The sequence below is a fragment of the Hesperophylax consimilis genome, chromosome 19 (genome assembly GCF_061612785.1).
Source record: "Hesperophylax consimilis isolate HC1 chromosome 19, BYU_Hcon_1.0, whole genome shotgun sequence".
NCBI lineage: Eukaryota > Metazoa > Arthropoda > Insecta > Trichoptera > Limnephilidae > Hesperophylax > Hesperophylax consimilis.
This window is the reverse complement of record NC_142854.1, coordinates 21,676,366-21,696,208: the sequence shown is the minus strand read 5'-3', so window position 1 is coordinate 21,696,208 and position 19,843 is coordinate 21,676,366. Positions and strand designations below refer to the sequence as shown.

Sequence of the window (19,843 nt, the reverse complement as noted above, 5' to 3'; positions counted from 1 at the left end):
AAATTTTGTCCACGGATGACGTCATTACAAGATTTGAATCATAAACAAACCACTCAGCAAAGTAGAGGAGACAATAAAAAAACAGCGCGGCCATAGACAATATGATCTTACCTGGGTAGGCACGTAGGGAAGATCATATTGTACTATTCATCAGCCTAAATATTATTTTAAAAATAAATGTTAGATAATATATATGTTAACAGATTCTCTCAGGACGACAAGGCTCCAACTCACAAAGTGCGGTCCTGCGAAAATGAGCTATAAGGTATTCCTTCACTTTTAAAGGAAAAACATTTTCAAACAATGATTGTGCTTTTCTACGACAGCATTGAATGTTAACATTTCTCTGTTTATCAGAAAAATGAAAAACTTTGTTACATTTTGTGAAGTATTTTTTTATTTTTATTTCAAACAAAAAAATTTATAAGCACAAAATACATTTTAAATGTTTACGAAGTCTGCGACTGAAGCTTTTTCTGGTTTAAATATTCATTTGAGTCGCTAATATTGTTTTAAATAATTAAATATTTCAATTTGAGGATTAAGTCATAAAGTTATTAAAAAAATAATATGAATACAGAATTCACGAGTACAAAATACACCTTAAATTGGTACCAAGTCTGCGACTAAATCTTTTTCTGGTTTAATTATTCATTTGAGTTTTTAATATCGTATTAAATGATTAAATATTTCAATTTGAGGATTTAGTCATGAAGTTATTCAAAAAATAATACGAATACAGAATTCATGAGCACAAAACACATCTTAAATGTGCACAAAAAACTTTAATATTCTTACGCAGGGGAGCATCTTGTTTCCGTGTAGCGACTGAATTACTGCCGCTGGGTCCCACAGGAACAGGAACACTGATGTCTGAAAACAAAATGATCTAAGTGGTCAAAGGAAAGGAAGAAAAGATCTGCATATTGGATAACAAGTAACATAGGACAGATGTTTAACTTTGTAATCTTCCGTGATCTTTTTGGCAGAAGGAACCACACCGCTGGTACCCGGAAAGATGTTATCAAGCTCTGAAATAAACATATTTATTGGGTTAACCAAAGTTCGTGAACTAAACATATCATATTATTGCAAGTAATTATGGTCTTTTATGACATCACACCGTCCTGGTGGAACACGGATGGGGTCTAGAAATAAATTCAATTCTTAGGTGAAATTAAGTTACACATTACATGGAACACTGACAACATATTCACACCTGTATTTTCGTCATAACGGGTCCGATAATGTCTTAAATCTGGATAACTACCAATGCCGGGTAGATATAAAGTCGGCAGTGCGCATCTTCGAAGGGATCCATTGGCATTTTTGTTTCTTTTGTACTTTTTTGAACTTGCGTATTTTGGGTATTATTATGTCTGTAGAGCCCTTCACGCAACACAGCTTCATAATTTTAGACATTTTCACACAACAACAACTCATGAATTCACGAAAGCAAACAACATAAATAAACCACTCACGCAAACAATCTGAATCTGTCAGAAGGACGCAACCATTACGCAAAAATGGCGTCACATCGTTTCAGGGGAAAATGGAGCGTAGTCTTTCTTTCTGTTACACGGGAGAGAGTGAGAGACCAAACCACGACGGCTTTTCATTGGATAGTCTTGTCAAGACGTCATCAAAAAACTAAAAAAAGTGTCGGAGTTATACCCCCCTGGTGTGAAGGTGCTGAGGGAAATGGCTATGACGGCGCAGGTCGGCATAAGGAAGGCCACCTTCACAATGCGCGGACCCAACACCGAGGAGCGGATGTATGGTTAAAGCGTAAGGATTAGACCCCTTAAAATAGCCTTTATTTAAAGGATTTCAAATTTCAATTCATCTTAGATTATTTTTACAAGATCAAGATTTCACCTGACATGCGTTGTCCTAAGAAAATGAGCTAAAAAAAGAACTCTTAAAGCTCATTTTCGCAGAACAACATTTTGTCAAATGGATCTCTCTTGTTGTGAGTGAATATTTCAACAGTTGAACATTTTTATTTTAAAAATAATATTTTAGGCTATCGAATAAGGTAGGTTCCGAATGAGAATTATATTGTGTATGGTCGCGCCTTTTATCGTTTCTTCTATCCTCGTCGATGGTGTGGGACGTAGGTACTTTTGTTGCACGCATAAATTTGTCTAGATATTGACATATCTATGGTTAAATAGAGGACGAATTTGCTACGTACAAAAGCTCGAAGATATCGATTTAGTGAGTGGTTTATTAATGATTGCTTCCCTTTCATCAGTAACAGTCTTTCTAATGTAATACCGTATGAACTACATAACAATTATGTAAAATATATACCGTTTGAGATTATTTCAACAACTAACACATTTTTAAAGCAATGATTTGAAGTGCTTCTAATTCCTTGTGACGTTTCTTCAACGCCTTGAAATTGATCACCGCGCTTTGCCGTGCATGTAAGTAGGTTCTAATTATGTCAACAAAGTAACACATAAACTCGTAAATTTGTATTTGTTTATTGTAAGAATATATCGCTAAGCACTTGATTGATTAGTTTTGACAGCGTTATAACATACTGAGCTACCCAACACACGTGACAGATGAGATTAAATGGGTTTTTTCAAGGTTGATTTACGGCCGCTGTCACACATTAAAACCAAGCGACTAGTAAGTTCATCTAATTACCCCGAGTGAACATCATATACATTTTGAAAAACAGAAAATTTATTTTGTGGTACTATTATTTTTTAGTAATCTCTGAAGAAATGCGAATTGCTTACGAATCATATTGGCTTTTTCAAAAACAAAAGCTATTAAAACTATGTGATGAATATTTTTTATGATATAGATAAGTTTTTCTAAAGACCTTACTTATTTTCACATTAGAGCCATGGATCTTCCCATCCCAGAGAATTTTACCATCAAGACTGAACCATGGTCGCAGGAAGAAAGCTCAGGCGAAAAACAGGCATTTACGGATATAGAAATCCACCTGCCTGGTGTGAAAAAGGAATGTTTGCCGTATGCCGAGAGTGTTCAGCAAACCAGTAAGTGGCATTATCGATTGCATATCACAGAGGTGTTTCAGATGGGTGCAGTCGGAACTTCTATTTATGTTTTACTCTGACAACAAGCTAATATATTAACTAACAAATTTTTAATCTTTGTGCAACAAACTACATCAGCATTATAACATTACTTTACCAAGCTAGTTTAATATAATCAATTATATTTGTTATAATTACTGGCGATTTACAAGGATTTCCCAGGCATCGTTATTAACTGCTCATGCAGCAACGGCAATTATAGATGATTATTTTTCATCTTGAACTGCATGTTTGACGTCTATTTCTGTACAGAAAAAAAACTCCTTTATTGTATTTCAGATCTATTTCGATATAATAAACCTCATCGGATTACGGATTTTTATACAATGGGATTTTGTACCCGCTTAGCAACCGCAAGTAGCTTATCAATTTGTTATTGTTTTATTATTCCAGGTAGCCTTAATGTTGAGACTGTACCCATCAAAGCAAAATCAGAATCCCGAGAAGAAGATGGAGGGGCAATCACTTATGCGGAAATAAACATAGACCTGCCAGATATAAAAAAGGAATGTTTAAAGCAGTCTGAAAGTATTCTCGAGACTGCAGGTAAAATTTATTTTCGGTTTTCTGAATTAATTTAAATAATTATCTAGTTATTATAGACACGTACTTATTATTATCTGCCATCTTTTTCAGAGATGATAACGGACCTGAAGACGCATCTGGGAGAAAAAACTCATTTATGTACACACTGTAACTACTCATGCTCACGCAAATCACATTTAACAGTTCACTTACGCACCCATACTGGAGAAAAACCGTATCCATGTGTCCATTGTAACTACTCCTTCTCACGCAAATCAAATTTAACGATGCACATTCGCAGCCATACTGGAGAAAAACCTTATTCATGTTCCCATTGTAGCTACTCGTACTCACGAAAGTCACATTTGACAGAGCACTTACACACCCATACTGGAGAAAAACCTTATTCGTGTTCCCATTGTAACTACTTATGCTCACGCAAGTCAGAGTTAACAGTGCACTTACGAACCCATACTGGAGAAAAACCATATTCATGTTCGCATTGTGACTACACCTGCTCACATAAGTCAGCGTTAACAGTTCACTTACGCACCCATACTGAAATTAAACCTTATTCATGTTCCTACTGCAGCTACTCATGTTTTTATCAGGGGAATTTGAAACGACACGCTCTTACCCATACTGTAGTAAAACGACATAAATGCTCCCATTGTAACTTCTCCTGCAGAGGAAAATCACATTTTAAAGTCCACTTACTCACCCATACTCAAGTTAAACTTTAATGTTCTCACTGCAGCTATTCATGTTCTGTAATAGGAAATTTGAATAAAAATTAGGCATAAACTTTAAAAAGTCTCATTTGTAACCATACTGGAGAAAAAAAATGTATTTGTTCCCTTTGTACGTACTCCTGCTCACCCAAATCAGTGTCAAATGGGCACTTACATACCCATACAGAAGAAAAACACTTTACAAGTAACCGTTTAAACCTTCTTTCTAACTTAAGTCAGCGTTATCATTGTGTGTGTACCCACAAAGCCTGCACTTATAACCCATACTGGAAATAAACCTTATCCATGTTCCGACTGCAGTTTTTCATGTTCACAAGTAGGAAATTTTAAAAGTAGGATTTCGACCCGGTCATGAGGAAAACTATTTATGTTCCGACTGCAATATCCACGTTTTCAGAAATAATAATTAATGCATCATACACTTACCCACACGGCATGAAAACTTTATCCATTTTTCTAAGATAAGTTTTCCAAACTGACATTTCTGGCATCATTTATTTTAACATTCTTGGTTTGCCATTGTAACTATAAATTTTGGTTATATGGTTGAGTTTTATAGAGATAATTTTGAAAATATTCTGAATAATCCTTATAATAAGTTTCAAGAGTTGGTGAAAGACGAGGTGAAACATTTGTTACGTAGCGGTTTAAATCTAAGTAAATAATAATAATAGAAGAATAATTGATGGACACAAGTAGCTGCTGCTATCCTGACAGTCACTTAATTCTCGCCATCAGCGTTTCGCGTGGCCAGAAACGGCAAACGGCAAACTACAGAAAAGCAATCCGAATACAAGGGAATATCCAGACTATTGTCCGGATAATCACACTAAAATCCTTTTAACTAGGCGACACAGCATAAACTCCTGGCTAAACTTCTCAATGAAACTAACTCGAATGCACATGTTTTAACGTGTACGTTGCACGTGGACAATGGCCGCCTACACTTCGCTCACCGATTGAAGAACTATGTTAGCTTCACCATCCTATCCCCTCTCCATGTGTTTTCATAAAATCAGTTCCGATTTCGTAATTTAAATTCAGAGTGAAAGATTGAACTTAGTTAGGATTATATTTTGTACCCGTAATGCTTTGCATGCCCCATGAGTATAAGATGTGTTCTACGTGATAATCCTTTCTTCTTTTTTAAAGTTGCCCTTCGCTATAATATAACGTTGAAATCTTCTTGACTTTTCGTTGAGTCCCTTGTCTTTACTGAACCCTTTGTCCTGTTCTGAATGATGGTTGCAGAAACTGATAGCTGACTCCACGCCTCGAGAGAGAATCGTCACGCCTTAATAAGAGCTAGCCGGAGGTAATGCTCAGGGATAGAACACCTTATCCCATCTATGTCGATCGACTTATATTCAATGTTGGGATTTAACTTGGTCACCGTTCTTTCATTCTAAAGTCTAAGTATATTACACATTGCAAAGTTGATATATTATTTTGTAAACATGAAAAATAACAACAACAAAAAAATTCAGTTCTAAACCCACAGATACGAAGACTTCAGTCTATTATGAATACATAAACCTAATATGTCAGTAGTCCCTAGTTGTAGACATATCAAATAAAGCTTTTCAAATGTTGGACTTTATTTTAAGTTTATTTATTGACTTTCATAATATAAACTTTCATAATATTAAAACTTTGTACGTCACTAGTAAGTAGTCATATCTAGTATTATTCCACAGTTTGATTATCAAATTATGAAATTATTTACATTAACACACACTTGAAAGAATGCTAAATAATTTATTTTGATGTTTTAGAGTTGGAATTTTAAGAAAACGTCTCTAGTACTTCTACCTAGCTTACTTATTTAATCAATTAAAATTATCTGATCGAATAATTACTTCAGTTGTAAAATTGCATATTAATTCGTAGTTAAATACAAAAATGGTTGATAATACAACAATACTCTTTTGACAGTGTTAATATGTTTTGATCTACTCCCGTCAAAATTAAACATTTAACCTATTTAACGTGAATCATTACACATAAGTATCACCAAGTATTAACAAGAAACACATATTTTTAACGTAATAGTGTTTTCCATTGAAAGTGTTCGTGTACTGTGTCAACAAAGGCAAAAACAAATCGACAACTCCGAACATTGTAATAATAAATACTTACCTCTATACCCATCGGTGCAATCCAGAGGTGACCAACCTTTCTCAATATGCTTTGCTACAAACGCCAACTGACTACTAGCGATGGCGTCACATGTCACTCCTGCAGTAAGCAGTTTCACTACGAATGCGGAAGGACAACTGAAACCACATTTCGCAAAACAAATAATGAGAAAAGACGAACCTGGCGCTGCCCAAACTGCAAAACTTCACCCCAACCAACTGCTACTCCAAACAACTCCATAGAAGACGTAATGATTGAAATTAAAAAAATATCCTTTGAACTCACCTCTCTCAAAACTCTCAACAGCCAAGTGAAGGAAGATATGTCAGATTTAAAAAAATCTGTCGACTATAACAATACAAAATTAAACGAATTTACAAAAAGATTCGAATTATTGGAACAGGCGATGAGCAAAATCGATCGACTGGAAGAAGATGTATCCTCCCTGCAATCAACAATCAAATCAATTCAAGATGATTCCAAATTCAAACTTAATGAAGAATTAGAAAAAAGAATAACAGAAATAGAAAAAGACCAAGAAAGAAGAAATAAAGAATCCAATAAAACATGTTTAGAATTCCGAGGAATTCCGGAATTTAAAGAGGAAACAACACAATCCCTGAAGGACATCATCTTCAACATCAGCAAATTAGTGAAATGCGACCTCAAAACCAACAACATAGAGAATATATTTATACAGAGTCACTCCGCGAAATAAAAATATACCTCCAACAGTGAAACCCAGAACAGTGATAATTCGTTGTAACTCAACGGCTTTAAAAGAACAACTACATAACGATATCAAAACATATAACAGATCTTGTGAACAAAACAGCGATAAACTAAATAATGTTATAATTGGATTATCGGGTCCCCGCTCGCCAATCTATGTTTCTGAACTCCTTACCTTACGCGCTAAACGATTATGATACCTAGCGCGACAGTTCACAGCAGAATGTAAGTTCAAATACATTTGGTCTAAAGCCGGTCAAATATTCATTAAGAAGGATGACAATTCACGACCGTTCCTAATAGATTCCGAATTGGCTCTATCAAAAATATGACTATCTGTAAATTTTATTACTCTTTCGTACGATATTACCACTTTCAACCGAACTAAACAGCTGTCACATCCTGAACATCAACTAAACGAAATACGAACAGATAAAATATCTCATAAACAACAATTTTATTTCTTAGGTTCTTCTTATATTATAATTATTTATATTGTTATACTTTTACTATGTGTAATAACTATAATTCAACAACAGATTAATATCGGATATTTGAGAATAATTATTGAATATTGGAAATGTAAATCCCTGAACCGTACGTTCCCCCCTGAATGTACAAACCACTCGAATTCTAACCAAAAAAAAAACTAAAAAATCTTCAAACCATTTATCTATCAAATACTACATCGAACAAATTTAACGATTTGAACTTTGATGAATTAATTATTATTATTATTATTAAAATCAATACTTAACTTAATATTTCAACCAGACCGCATAATATCAACAGAGACATTCACAAATGATGAGTCAAAAGCTTATCAGCTTCCTAACTATACATAAATTCCGACAAAAATAAATATAAATAAAAATATTGGAATTTCAGTATTCGTCCACAGGAAATTCAGTATTGTAACGATTTTAGAACACGGACGGGTTGTTTCGGAGAATTTGAACAATTCATCAAATTTCAACGCTCATTTTCGGGTTCTGTGAAAGTCCTATTCAAGTTCTGTTATTGTATCATTGTAGGCTAGTTGCTTGAAAAAACTTAAATAAAAACAGAACTTGAAAAAATCTTTCACAGCACTTGAAAATGAACGTTGAAATTTGATGAATTGTTCAAATTCTCCGAAACAACCCGTCCTAGAATATTACACACTAACTGTATTCAAACCGAAATAAAACTCGATAAATATGTTTATCACATTATTGCCATTTACAGAAAACACGAATCAATTATTGCACTATTTAACATTGGGCAATATGAACCAAACACAAGCATTATCTCCATCTACTTCCACCAAACAACATAAATTACCATATTATTATAGATTAATCTTCCTCTTTGCAACTGTAACTATATGCCTAGTCAGAGATGTGCTTTATTTCAAATAAATCCATTTCAAATGGAAATGCAAAATGCAAAATGGGTATTTTGCATTTTGCATTTTAAATGCATTTCTAAAAACCATTTTGCATTTTGCATTTTAAATGCTTTTCTCAATGCATTTTCCATTTTAAATGCTTTTTTGCAAGATTCTCCCTGTTATCTCCACTCATCTTTTTATCATAGGCCCCGTATATCAGTCAGTCCTCAACCTCGCTATGAGAGATAATTTACGTCTGTCAAGTTGCTACTTGGTAGGAGCCCTGGCAATTGAGTGATACCATTAAAAAAATACAGATTCAAATAGTGAACACGGGGCCATGATGCTGTATTATTAAATTTTAGATAGCAGTTTCTATTTTTTACGTTGCCAATATTAGTCCCAAGCAAATTTTTTACCCTACTGTTAGGCACATGTTCATCAAATGCAATATTTGTCTTCCGAGTTCAGCACCAGTTGAATGTCTCTTTTCAAATGGAGGTATAATCATGAGACCTCATAGAAGAAAGATGAGTGATGATGTTTTTGAGAAGCTCGTTATTCTAAAATCTAATAATGGCTAAGGCTACATAACACCTATATAATATAGAATATATATTGGTTTTCTCAAAGTTGTATTATATTATCTGTGGGTTTTCTAGTGCGCCTGCTTGGAGTTTTTTGTGACAATCTATGGTCAAATAATGGGTGCGCAATAGAAAACAACATTTTATATTGTCTGATTCTCACTGTCCTGTATTTCTTTATTGTTCACTGGTGGATGTCCCCTCACTAGAGAGTTATTACACAAATGATGATGGCCCTAAGAAAAAATCATTAAAAATGACAATATTTAATAATAGATTCTATTATATTCCACTCAAATACAATTGTTTTTTACACAGGACATATCAGTATGTATGATTTGTTATTCCACAAGTTGTTCTACATTGATGTCCATTATTAAATGACAAAGTTGTTTAAAAATTCAATAATTATTTTGAACTTGAGAAACCATTTTGCATTTTCAATGCATTTTGAAAATAGGTATTTTGCATTTCAAATGCTTTTCTAAAAACCATTTTGCATTTTGCATTTTCAAATGGAAAAGTTTTGACCCATTTCCATTTTGCATTTCAAATGGTTTTGGGTACCCATTTTGCACATCTCTGTGCCTAGTACTCAATGATCTTAAGATACATAATAAATATCAAATAAAATGGTTTTAAACGCAAATACTAAAACGCATAAACTAAACGCATAACGCATATACTAAATGGTTGATTGGCTTAGGTAGGGAGGAGTCTGAAAAACTATTATATAATGTCACTTAAAACTATACATGTTTACCTATTAATGTCACATTTAGTAAAAACTTAATATAAGACTGATAAACTATTATATAATGTCACTTAAAACTATACATGTAACTATTAATGTCACATTTAGTAAAAACTTAATATAAGACTGAAAAACTATTATATAATGTCACTTAAAACTATACATGTTTACCTATTAATGTTAAATTTACTAAAAACTTAATATAACTATACTTAATTTTAAAAAAAGAGTAAAAATTAAATTACATTTGGCATTTCACAAACATTTGGTTCCTTAGAACAGGCAATCTGCCTTGCTAGGAACTAAATTCGATCTAACACTTGTACCTACTCATTTTAAATATATGCTCTTATAATGCTATGTTATTACTGTTATGTCTGCTTTAAATGTATCTAATGTAAAAATAAAAAAAATTTAAACTTGAACGAGATGTTACTAAAGTTATTTTAGTTTTATCAAAATACTACTAATGCCATATGTGTGTACGTTACTTATTAAATAAACGCCAGTTCACTCTGTCTCCTAGTATAAAAAGACCGTGTTTTTTAAATAGGTTATGGACCCCGCTAATTCTAGGCGTTTTAATAATCAGTCACGAAAATAGACAAATTGTGTATGTGTTAAAAACTATTTTTTTATTGTGTCGGATATATTTTTCGTGTTGGGAATAGGGTTAAGGAGTTGTTGCGGACTCATTAAGTGTTGGATATTTTTAACAGAAATGGTGTCTAATTCATAGCTCGCAAGTATAGCCAGGCTGAAAGGATCAGAAAACTACGATGAGTGGACGTTCGCTGTGGAAAATTTACTTATATTAGAAGATATTATGTAACAGTGCATAAAGTCCGAGAAAACTGTGGATATATCAGTAGCAGACGGTGCGAAAACAAAATCCATGTTAAACCTCACAATAGATCCATGTCTGTACGTTCATATCAAGCAAGATAAATCAACTACAGATTTATAGAATAGGCTGAAACTGAAAAAAGGCTTTCTAGACGCATTTCCTTATTGGGAGTTTAGTATTCATTCGCCTTGAAACTTGTAACACAATGCAGGGCTACGTCACGCAAATTGTTGAAACCGGACAGAAGTTGTATGAATCGGATTAATGTAAAAGACAAATGGATTGGCTGTTTATTACTTGCAGGTTCACCAGAATTATTATATTCAATGATATTGGCTATCGAGCATAGTGGGTAAGAATCAGTGCAGATGTAATAAAAATGAAATTAATCGACATGGCAGAAAATGACGCCGAATTGGTTGGTGCATTCTCCGCCATGTTATCGTTGTAAACAAGCACATTTTAAAAATCAGTGTCTTGTTAGTGAATCAGAGGAAAACAAGAAGAAGTCTAATGCAAGTCTAATGTTCAGCGGAAAGTTTAATAAAATTGACTGGTATATATAATGGGGTGCTTGTGTTCACATGACACCGAATAAAAACATAGTTTGTAATGCGTCGAATAAAACGAGTATTAAAGAGATAATAGCAGCTAATAAGATGGCTATGCCAGTTTTATGCTCAGGAGAAGTTAATATTGTGACGTTAACCCAGAAATGTAAGTACGAAGTAATATTAAAATATGTTTTGTGCGTACCTAACCTTAACACAAACTTAATCTCTGTCAGTCAGTTTATTTAAAATGGCAATAAAGTGGACTTCAAAGGAAAATGCTGCTTTATTTATAATAAACAGAAATAATTAGTTGCTATAGCAGATGTGAAAGGTAGTGTTTATAAACTAAGGATGGAATACAAGTTAAAAGTTCCTGAAAGTATAATGTCGAATTTAGCGCTATCAGGCAATACTTGGCACCGCAGATTGGGTCATGTTAATAGTAATTACTTGAATAAAATGACCAGTGCTGTAAAAGGAATGAATCTTCGAGAAAAACTTGATATTGGCAAGAAATCATGTAGGTACAGTTTGCTGTGAGGGAGTATCGTCTTCCATTCACAAATGCTGGTACAAGAAGCATAGAATTACTTAATTTAGTCCACACTGACATTTGTGGACCTATGGAGCATGGATCGCTTGCATGATTGTAATGTAGCAAATACACTTAGAGGCTAAATTAAATATTAACAAAGAAAATAAAAATTGTGAAAGTCAAATACCATATCAGCAGCTCATTGGTGGACTTATGTATTTGGCGGTGTTAACAAAACCTGATATAGCGTTTGCAATAAGTTTTCTGAGTCAATTTAACAATTTCTATAACCAGGAAACTTAGTTATATGCTAAACGAATTTAAAGATGTCTTAAGAAAACTAAACATTTTGGATTGAATATATATACTAGATGTGGTAATTCAAAATAAGGAGGATTTGTGGATGCAGGTTGGGGTAGCCATATCAATGATCGTAGGTCTTATAAAGGTCTATGTTTTAGTTTAGCTGGATGTGTTGTTTCTTGGGAAGCAAAGAAGCAAAAAACAGTTGCTCTTTCGAGCACCGAAGCTGAGTGCATCGGTGTAGCCGAAGCTTTACATGCCCTGTAGAGAAGCTATATATTGTATTGTAATTTGTTTAAAAAAATAAATAATGAGTCAAACACAATATCTTTATTTAATGATAATCAGGGTGCACTTAAGCTGTCTTCAAATAAAAGCTTTAATAAAAGAACTAAACACATTGACATAAGCAGAGATGTGCAAAATGGGTACCCAAAACCATTTGAAATGCAAAATGGAAATGGGTCAAAACTTTTCCATTTGAAAATGCAAAATGCAAAATGGTTTTTAGAAAAGCATTTCAAATGCAAAATGCAAAATACCTATTTTCAAAATGCATTGAAAATGCAAAATGGTTTCTCAGGTCAAACAATTAAAATAATTATAGAATTTTTAAACAATTTTGTCATTTAATAATGGACATCAATGTAGAACAAACATATTACATGATGGTAAATCCAAAAACACCACGACTACAGATTATGAAACCACAAAAAATTTGCGCGGGACTAATGTTGACATGTTGACTATGTTGAAAACATAGAAACCATTTAATATTACAGCGTCATGGCCCCATGTTCAGTATTTTTTGTAATGGTATCACTCAATTGCCAGGGCTCCTACCAGGGAGCAACTTGACAAATGTAAATTATCTCTCATAGCGAGGTTGAGGACCGACTGATATTTGGGGCTTATGAAAAAAAGATGAGTGGAGATAGTAGGAAGAATGTTGCAAAAAAGCATTTAAAATGGAAAATGCATTGAGAAAAGCATTTAAAATGCAAAATGCAAAATGGTTTTTAGAAAAGCATTTAAAATGCAAAATGCAAAATGGTTTTTAGAAAAGCATTTAAAATGCAAAATGCAAAATACCCATTTTGCATTTTGCATTTCCATTTGAAATGGATTTATTTGAAATAAAGCACATCTCTGGACATAAGATACCACTTTTGTAAAGAATGGGTGAATGATAAAATTATTATAGAACTGAAATACTCGTATTTGGAAATAGCTGAAATTCCATCAGATATATTTACAAAGAGTTTGTCCAATACCAAGCATTATTATTTTATTCCGTTTGCCGAGTATGCAGGATGTAAAGAATTAACATGTATACATTCCTTGTGTAAAATAGGTATTGTGTACGTTATTTTGATTAGTTTTGGGTGTTATTTTAGTTATTTCAAAATAATACTAACGCTATCTGTGTGTACGGTACTTATTAAATTAACGCGTGTTCAGTATGTCTCTTGTATACATACCGTGTTTTATTAAATAACTACGGCTATGATTACCAGACATTGATGCGGAACGTTAATTATACAACTGGTTCTTCAAAAAGAAAAAAAAGAAACCGTGGGTAGGTAAGTCTCAAAAGAATAGTCATTTTTTTTAAAATTTTCGATAAATAGTGCAAGAATGAACCAGTTGCACAGAAATAATATCAGCGGTTCCAGTGACATAAATGGAACCGGGAGCTGGTTCAGGAATATCGACCATCTCTACGAACGGAAACGTCAGGTGTCAGACCAGTCAGACTAATTTGTTACACAGCCCAACACAGTCTCCTTAGCTTCCTTCTCTTATTTAATTGTTGTTCCGTCTTTCTAAAGTAATATTGTACGAACTAAACAAAAATTGAAAATTAATTGCTTATACTTTTTTTATGACGTTTCTTCAACGTCTTGGAATTGACCTTCGTCCTTCGCCTTGTATGTAAGTAGGTTCTATTATATTAACTAAGTAACACTTAAACTCGTAAATTTGTTAATTGTAAGAATATATTGCTCAACAACTGATTGATCCGTTTAAACCGCCTTCGCGATATAAAACGAGAGACAGACGAGAGTACGTGAGTTTGTTCATTGTTCATTTACGGCCGCTGTCAAATATTAAAACCAAGCGATAATTAAGTTCATCTTACTTTAACCCTGTCACATAAAATCTTTTCCTCGGCAAACCTTTTTTGTGGGACCATAAGTTTTTAGGTAACCCTGAATAAATGAGCATTGCTTACGAAACATGTTGGTTTTGTGAATAATAAAAGTGTTAATTATTTATAATAATACTAACGGTTCAAAGAGAAAGGTATTTTTTTTACATATTTCTCTTTTTTTAGCTGAAAATAATTACCATTACACGACAGTACGCTATCTTAGCAGTGCCATGAATCCCAACCCAAAGAGTGTTTCCATCAAAACTGAACCATGGTCACAGGAAGAAGGCTCAGGTGAAATGGCCTATAAGGATGTTGAAATCCACCTCCCGGATGTGAAGAAGGAATGTTTGCAGTATGCCGAGAGTGTTCAGCCAACTAGTAAGTTGCATTGCATATCACAGAAGTGTTTCCGACGCAAATAATCAGAACAGCTGCTTGTTCTTTACTTCCCTCTTGTCGTCCATTATTTTAATAATAATAATGATTAATATTCGGAATCGCTGGACACGGATTATACGAAATATTTTTAAATAAAGCCTTTAGATTAACTTTAATTACTATAAAAGAAATCTGACTGCATTTGGGAAATTTTTAATTTAAGCATTTTAATTTTTAATTACGTAAAATGAAAATTGACTTTCGTTGTTTGGGATGACAGCTGGAATGATTTCTGTCGATGACATTTTCTTTTGTTGGTATTCCTGATATGAGTGGCTAGAATTTTAACCATTTACTGAATACAAATACTAGCTAGGTACTATTTTGGCCAAACTCGAAAAATGAAATATTTTTATGTTACTTAAAAAGCATAAATTATTTATATTTAGATATTATTATAATCATTATTTTATTTAACCTGCCTATAATAACACAACCTTACCTATAATAATCCAACCTAACCTAACCTAAGCTATATCCTAACCTAACCTAACATATAATAACCCAACCTAACCTAACCTATAATAACTCAACCTAACCTAACCTATAATAATCCACCCTAAACTAACCTAACCTATCATAACCCAACCTAACCCATCCTAAACTTACCCCTCCTAACCTATAAAACCCATCCTAACCTATAATAACCTTCCTTTTTAATTTTTCTTTATTTATAAAACATACCTAAAGATCTAACTATTTTTCGAGTTTGGCCAAAATAGTACCTACTTAGTATTTGCATACAGTAAATGGTTATAATTCTAACCACTCATATCAGGAATACCAACAAAAGAAAATGTCATCAACAGAAATCATTGCAGCTGTCATCCCAAACAACGAAAGTGAATTTTCGATTTACGTAATTTAAAATTAAAATGCTAAAATTAAAATTTCCCAATTGCTCAGATTCGTTTTATAGTCATTTAGGTAAATCAGAAGGTTTTATTAAAAAATATTTCGTATAATCCGTGTCCAGCGATTCCGAATAATTACCAAAGTAATAATAATAACACAATATAGTGCAGTTTTGTGTTATTTCACTTCAGCTGCGCTTTTGATTTAACCTTTGAAATATTGCTTTACTCGCAACTGATTAACTGAAAAAACAATTCCTTAAATAATTCACCCAAACGGGTTCTTCAGAACCTACTTGTATAATTAAAATAATTTTTCATGAATTTATTTTATTTTCATTTTAAAAATTTGAATTATAATGTCCCGTGATTTTTAACAATATTTCACATCTAAGCTTGTTTAATGTGACCATTGATATGAGTTTGAGAAATATTAACTATTCAACAACATTACGCCGTATTCATATTTCGACATAATAAACCTATCTGATTATTGATTTTCATGTGATTGGAATTTGTTTTGTATTTGGCAAGGTAGGATCTAGGTAGGCATTTCAGTAGGATCTTAACTATATGAAACAATCTAACAATAAATACAAATAATAATACACATAGCTCTCATGTCTTTATATATATTAGCATTTGTTGTTGTTCAGTTTTAGGTAGCATTAATGTGGAGACTGTACCCATTAAGGAAAAACCACGACCCCGAGAAGAAGATGGAGGAAGAATCCCTTATACGGAAATAGACATAGACCTGCCAGATGTTAAAAAGGAATGCTTAGAGCACTCTGAAAGTATTACCGAGAGTGCAGGTAATGTGGATTTTTTTTATCTGAATCAGTTTAAATAATCAAAATTTAGTCAGTTTTAATAATCAAATTTATCCGCCATCTTTTCCAGATGTGATAACGGTCCTGAAGACACATCCCGGAGAAAAACCTCATTCATGTCTCCATTGTAACTACTCTAGTTCACACAAATCACATTTTACAGTGCACTTACGCACCCATACTGGCGAAAAACCTCATTCATGTCTCCACTGTAACTACTCCTGCTCACAAAAATCAAATTTAACGGAACACTTACGCACCCATACTGGCGAAAAACCTTATTCATGTCCCCATTGTAACCACTCGTGCTCACAAAAGTCAGATTTAACGTTGCACTTACGCACACATACTGGAGAAAAACCGTATTCATGTTCCTACTGCAGCTATTCATGCACTCAAATGGGAAATTTAAAACGTCACATTCTTACCCATACTGGAGAAAAAGCTTATTCATGTCACCATTGTAACTACTCCTTCTCACACAAGTCAGCTTTAACAGTTCACTTACGCACCCATACTGGTGAAAAACCTTTTTCATGTCCCCATTGTAACTACTCCTGCTCACAAAAGTCAAATTTATACAGGCACTTACGCACCCATACTCGAGAAAAACCCTAGTCGTGTTCCTATTGTCACTACTCCTTCTCGCTAAAATCTTTTTTATTTATTTTTTTATTTTTTTTATTATTTACACCCGCTAAACTGCTCAAGCAGTTTGTCAGCAGGTCAGTTTAACATAATATATTATCAAAGCATACAAAAAGCGAGAAATCACAATATTTAAAATAGATACAGAAGAATTTAAATAAGAACTTAAATAATCACAAAAACAGAGCCATATATAAAAAAGAAACAATAGAATAACTTTTAACTTACTACAATACAAAATAATAAAATACAAAGACAGTCAGTTGTAACACAGGCAAATTACTCATATTCATATGTATAAGATTATAAACAATATCAGTATAAAAAAGTTTGATCTATTAACCATTTTTTAATTTTATTTTTTAATTCGGGGGTGCAATTTGATTGAATTTTTATGTCTTTGGAATCTTATTAAATATGGTAGGCACAAGATAAGAGAAAGTCCGTTGTCCGTATTTATTTATAATTTTCGGAATGGACATACCTTCATTTCTATTGAATCTTGTGTCATATGCATGATCTACTTTTTCTTTGTATATTGAATCTGACGTTATGTTACTTTAACATTGCACTTACGCACCCATTCTGGAGAATAACCTTATTTGTGTTCCCATTGTAACTACACCTGTTCACACAAGACAAGTTTAACGGTACACCTACGCACCCATACTGGAGAAAAACCTTATTCATGTTCTCATTGTTACTACTCCTGTTCACGCAAGTCCCATTTACCGGTACACTTACGCACGCATACTGGAGAAAAACCTTATTCATGTACCCATTGTAACTTCTCCTATTTACGCAAGACATATTTACCGGAACACATACGAACCCATACTGGAGAAAAACCTTATTCATGTCCTTATTGTAACTACTCCTGCTTAGAAAAATCAAATTTAATAGTTCACCTACGCACCCATTCTGGAGAAAACCTTATTCATGTCTCCATTGTAACTACTCCTGCTCACAAAAGTTAAATTTATACAGGCACTTGCGCACCCTTACTGGAGAAAAACCGTATTCATGATCCTATTGTAACTACTCTTTCTCGCTAAAATCGAATTTTACATTTCACTTACGCACCCATTCTGGAGAAAAACCTTATTCATGTCTCCATTGTATATACTCCATGATTCATATTCCCATTGTAACTAATCCTGCTCACGCAAGTCAGATTCAATGGTACACTTATGCACCCATACTGGACTAAAACGGTATTCGTCTTCCTTCTTACGCTCTCCATGTTTTCGAAAGGGAAATTTAAAAAGTCACATTCTTACCCATACTTGACATAAACACCTTATTCATGTTCCAACTGTTACTATTCCTGCTGACTAAAGTAAGCGTTAATATTGTTTGTGTACCTAAACCTGTATAAACGGTGCATTCTTAAAACTAGTACTAGGAATAAATCTTGTTCATGTACTGGCTGCAGTTGTTCAAGTTTTCGAAAGAAATAATCAAAAAACATTTTTACCCATACTGGAGGAACACCTAATCCATTTTTTTGAAAAAATGTCTTTCCAACTCTCTCTCTCAATCTGCCTTTGTAACACATTTTAATTCCTTCACAATTTTAATTTTCTTTTTAATATTTTTAAGTTTGCATTACAAATTTTCTGCTTAAATAAATGTGGCAGCATAACTAAGACCGTGAATTTTTAACAAGTAGATAATCTTGAACTTATTCAGAATAACCCTTTTAATAAGTGTCAAGAGCTGGTGAAAGGAGCAGTGAAAATTTGTTTTAGTTACTTATTTGAAAATTAACAAAAAAAAATATTTTTAGTAACCCACAGTTACCTAAATTTTATAGTTTATTAAAATACATAAATAGAATAAACTTATTAGTTCACTAGTTTTACCGAGACTGCAGAGCAAATGGATTTTTGTTTGTCTAAATCAGTTTCAATAAACTAATCATTTCATTGATATCGCCAAAATAATCGAGTCATTTGATCTCTTGTCTCACTGCTTTGATGAAGATCAGCAAGTTTATTTTTACTGCGCTCCAAACGAAATCAATAGTCTCAAGATCCGTATAACTGAATTTCTAAAAGCAATAACTCGTTGGATGTCTTCAAACAAGCTGAAGCTCAATCTATCTAAGACCGAGTTTCTTTTGGCGGCCACAAACAAACGTCAACATTTCATAGACGATTCACCTATTACTATTTCCCGCAGCGATATCATCCCAAAAACAACAGACAAACTTCTCGGTGTCAGTTAAGATTCAGACTTTTCGTTTAAAAGTCAGATAAATAGGACTGTAAGCACCGGTTTTTTTCACCTAAGACAACTCAAGGCTGTCCGAAGAAACCTTCCTACAGAAGCAACAAAACTACTTATCAACTCGTACGTAGTCTCACGTCTCAATTAATGCAACGGCATTTATGCCAGCCTTCCAAAATATCAAATTGACACACTTCAATCAGTGTTTAATGCAGCAGCACGGCTCATAACCGGGGTTTCAAAATATTCGCACATTTCAGAACACCTTCGTAACCTTCACTGGCTCAAGTGCCCTGAAAGAATCCCGTACAAACTGTGCTGGATGGTGTTTAAATCCATCAGTGAAATGGCCCCACCCTACATCTCTGAACTATGCGTCCTGGAAAACACTGGTCTAAGGCAGTCAACCCTAAGATCAGCAACATCATCAGCTGTAGGCAGACTGATCGAACTGTGGACTGAAGCCGTGGTTCAGTCGACAATGCTCCGAAGCAGAT

The 19,843-nt window shown here is 33.5% G+C and overlaps 1 protein-coding gene across 1 annotated transcript; it reads left to right on the top strand.

Annotated features, from left to right (window-relative positions):
• The first annotated feature begins 1,703 nt into the window (after positions 1 to 1,703).
• LOC149414985 (uncharacterized) lies at positions 1,704 to 5,184 on the top strand. Its single transcript, XM_089642965.1, has 5 exons — positions 1,704 to 1,788; positions 2,863 to 3,023; positions 3,477 to 3,629; positions 3,720 to 3,776; positions 5,099 to 5,184. The coding sequence occupies exons 1-5, from the start codon at positions 1,778 to 1,780 to the stop codon at positions 5,182 to 5,184; spliced, it is 468 nt and encodes a 155-aa protein (XP_089499091.1). The 5' UTR covers positions 1,704 to 1,777.
• The last annotated feature ends 14,659 nt before the right edge of the window (positions 5,185 to 19,843 follow it).

Bases quoted from the DNA above. Each gene is read 5' to 3' on its own strand.
- LOC149414985 (XM_089642965.1), top strand. The intron at 3,024-3,476 runs GTAAGTGGCATT...TTATTATTCCAG, and splicing joins CGAGAGTGTTCAGCAAACCA to GTAGCCTTAATGTTGAGACT. The intron at 3,630-3,719 runs GTAAAATTTATT...CATCTTTTTCAG, and splicing joins AAGTATTCTCGAGACTGCAG to AGATGATAACGGACCTGAAG.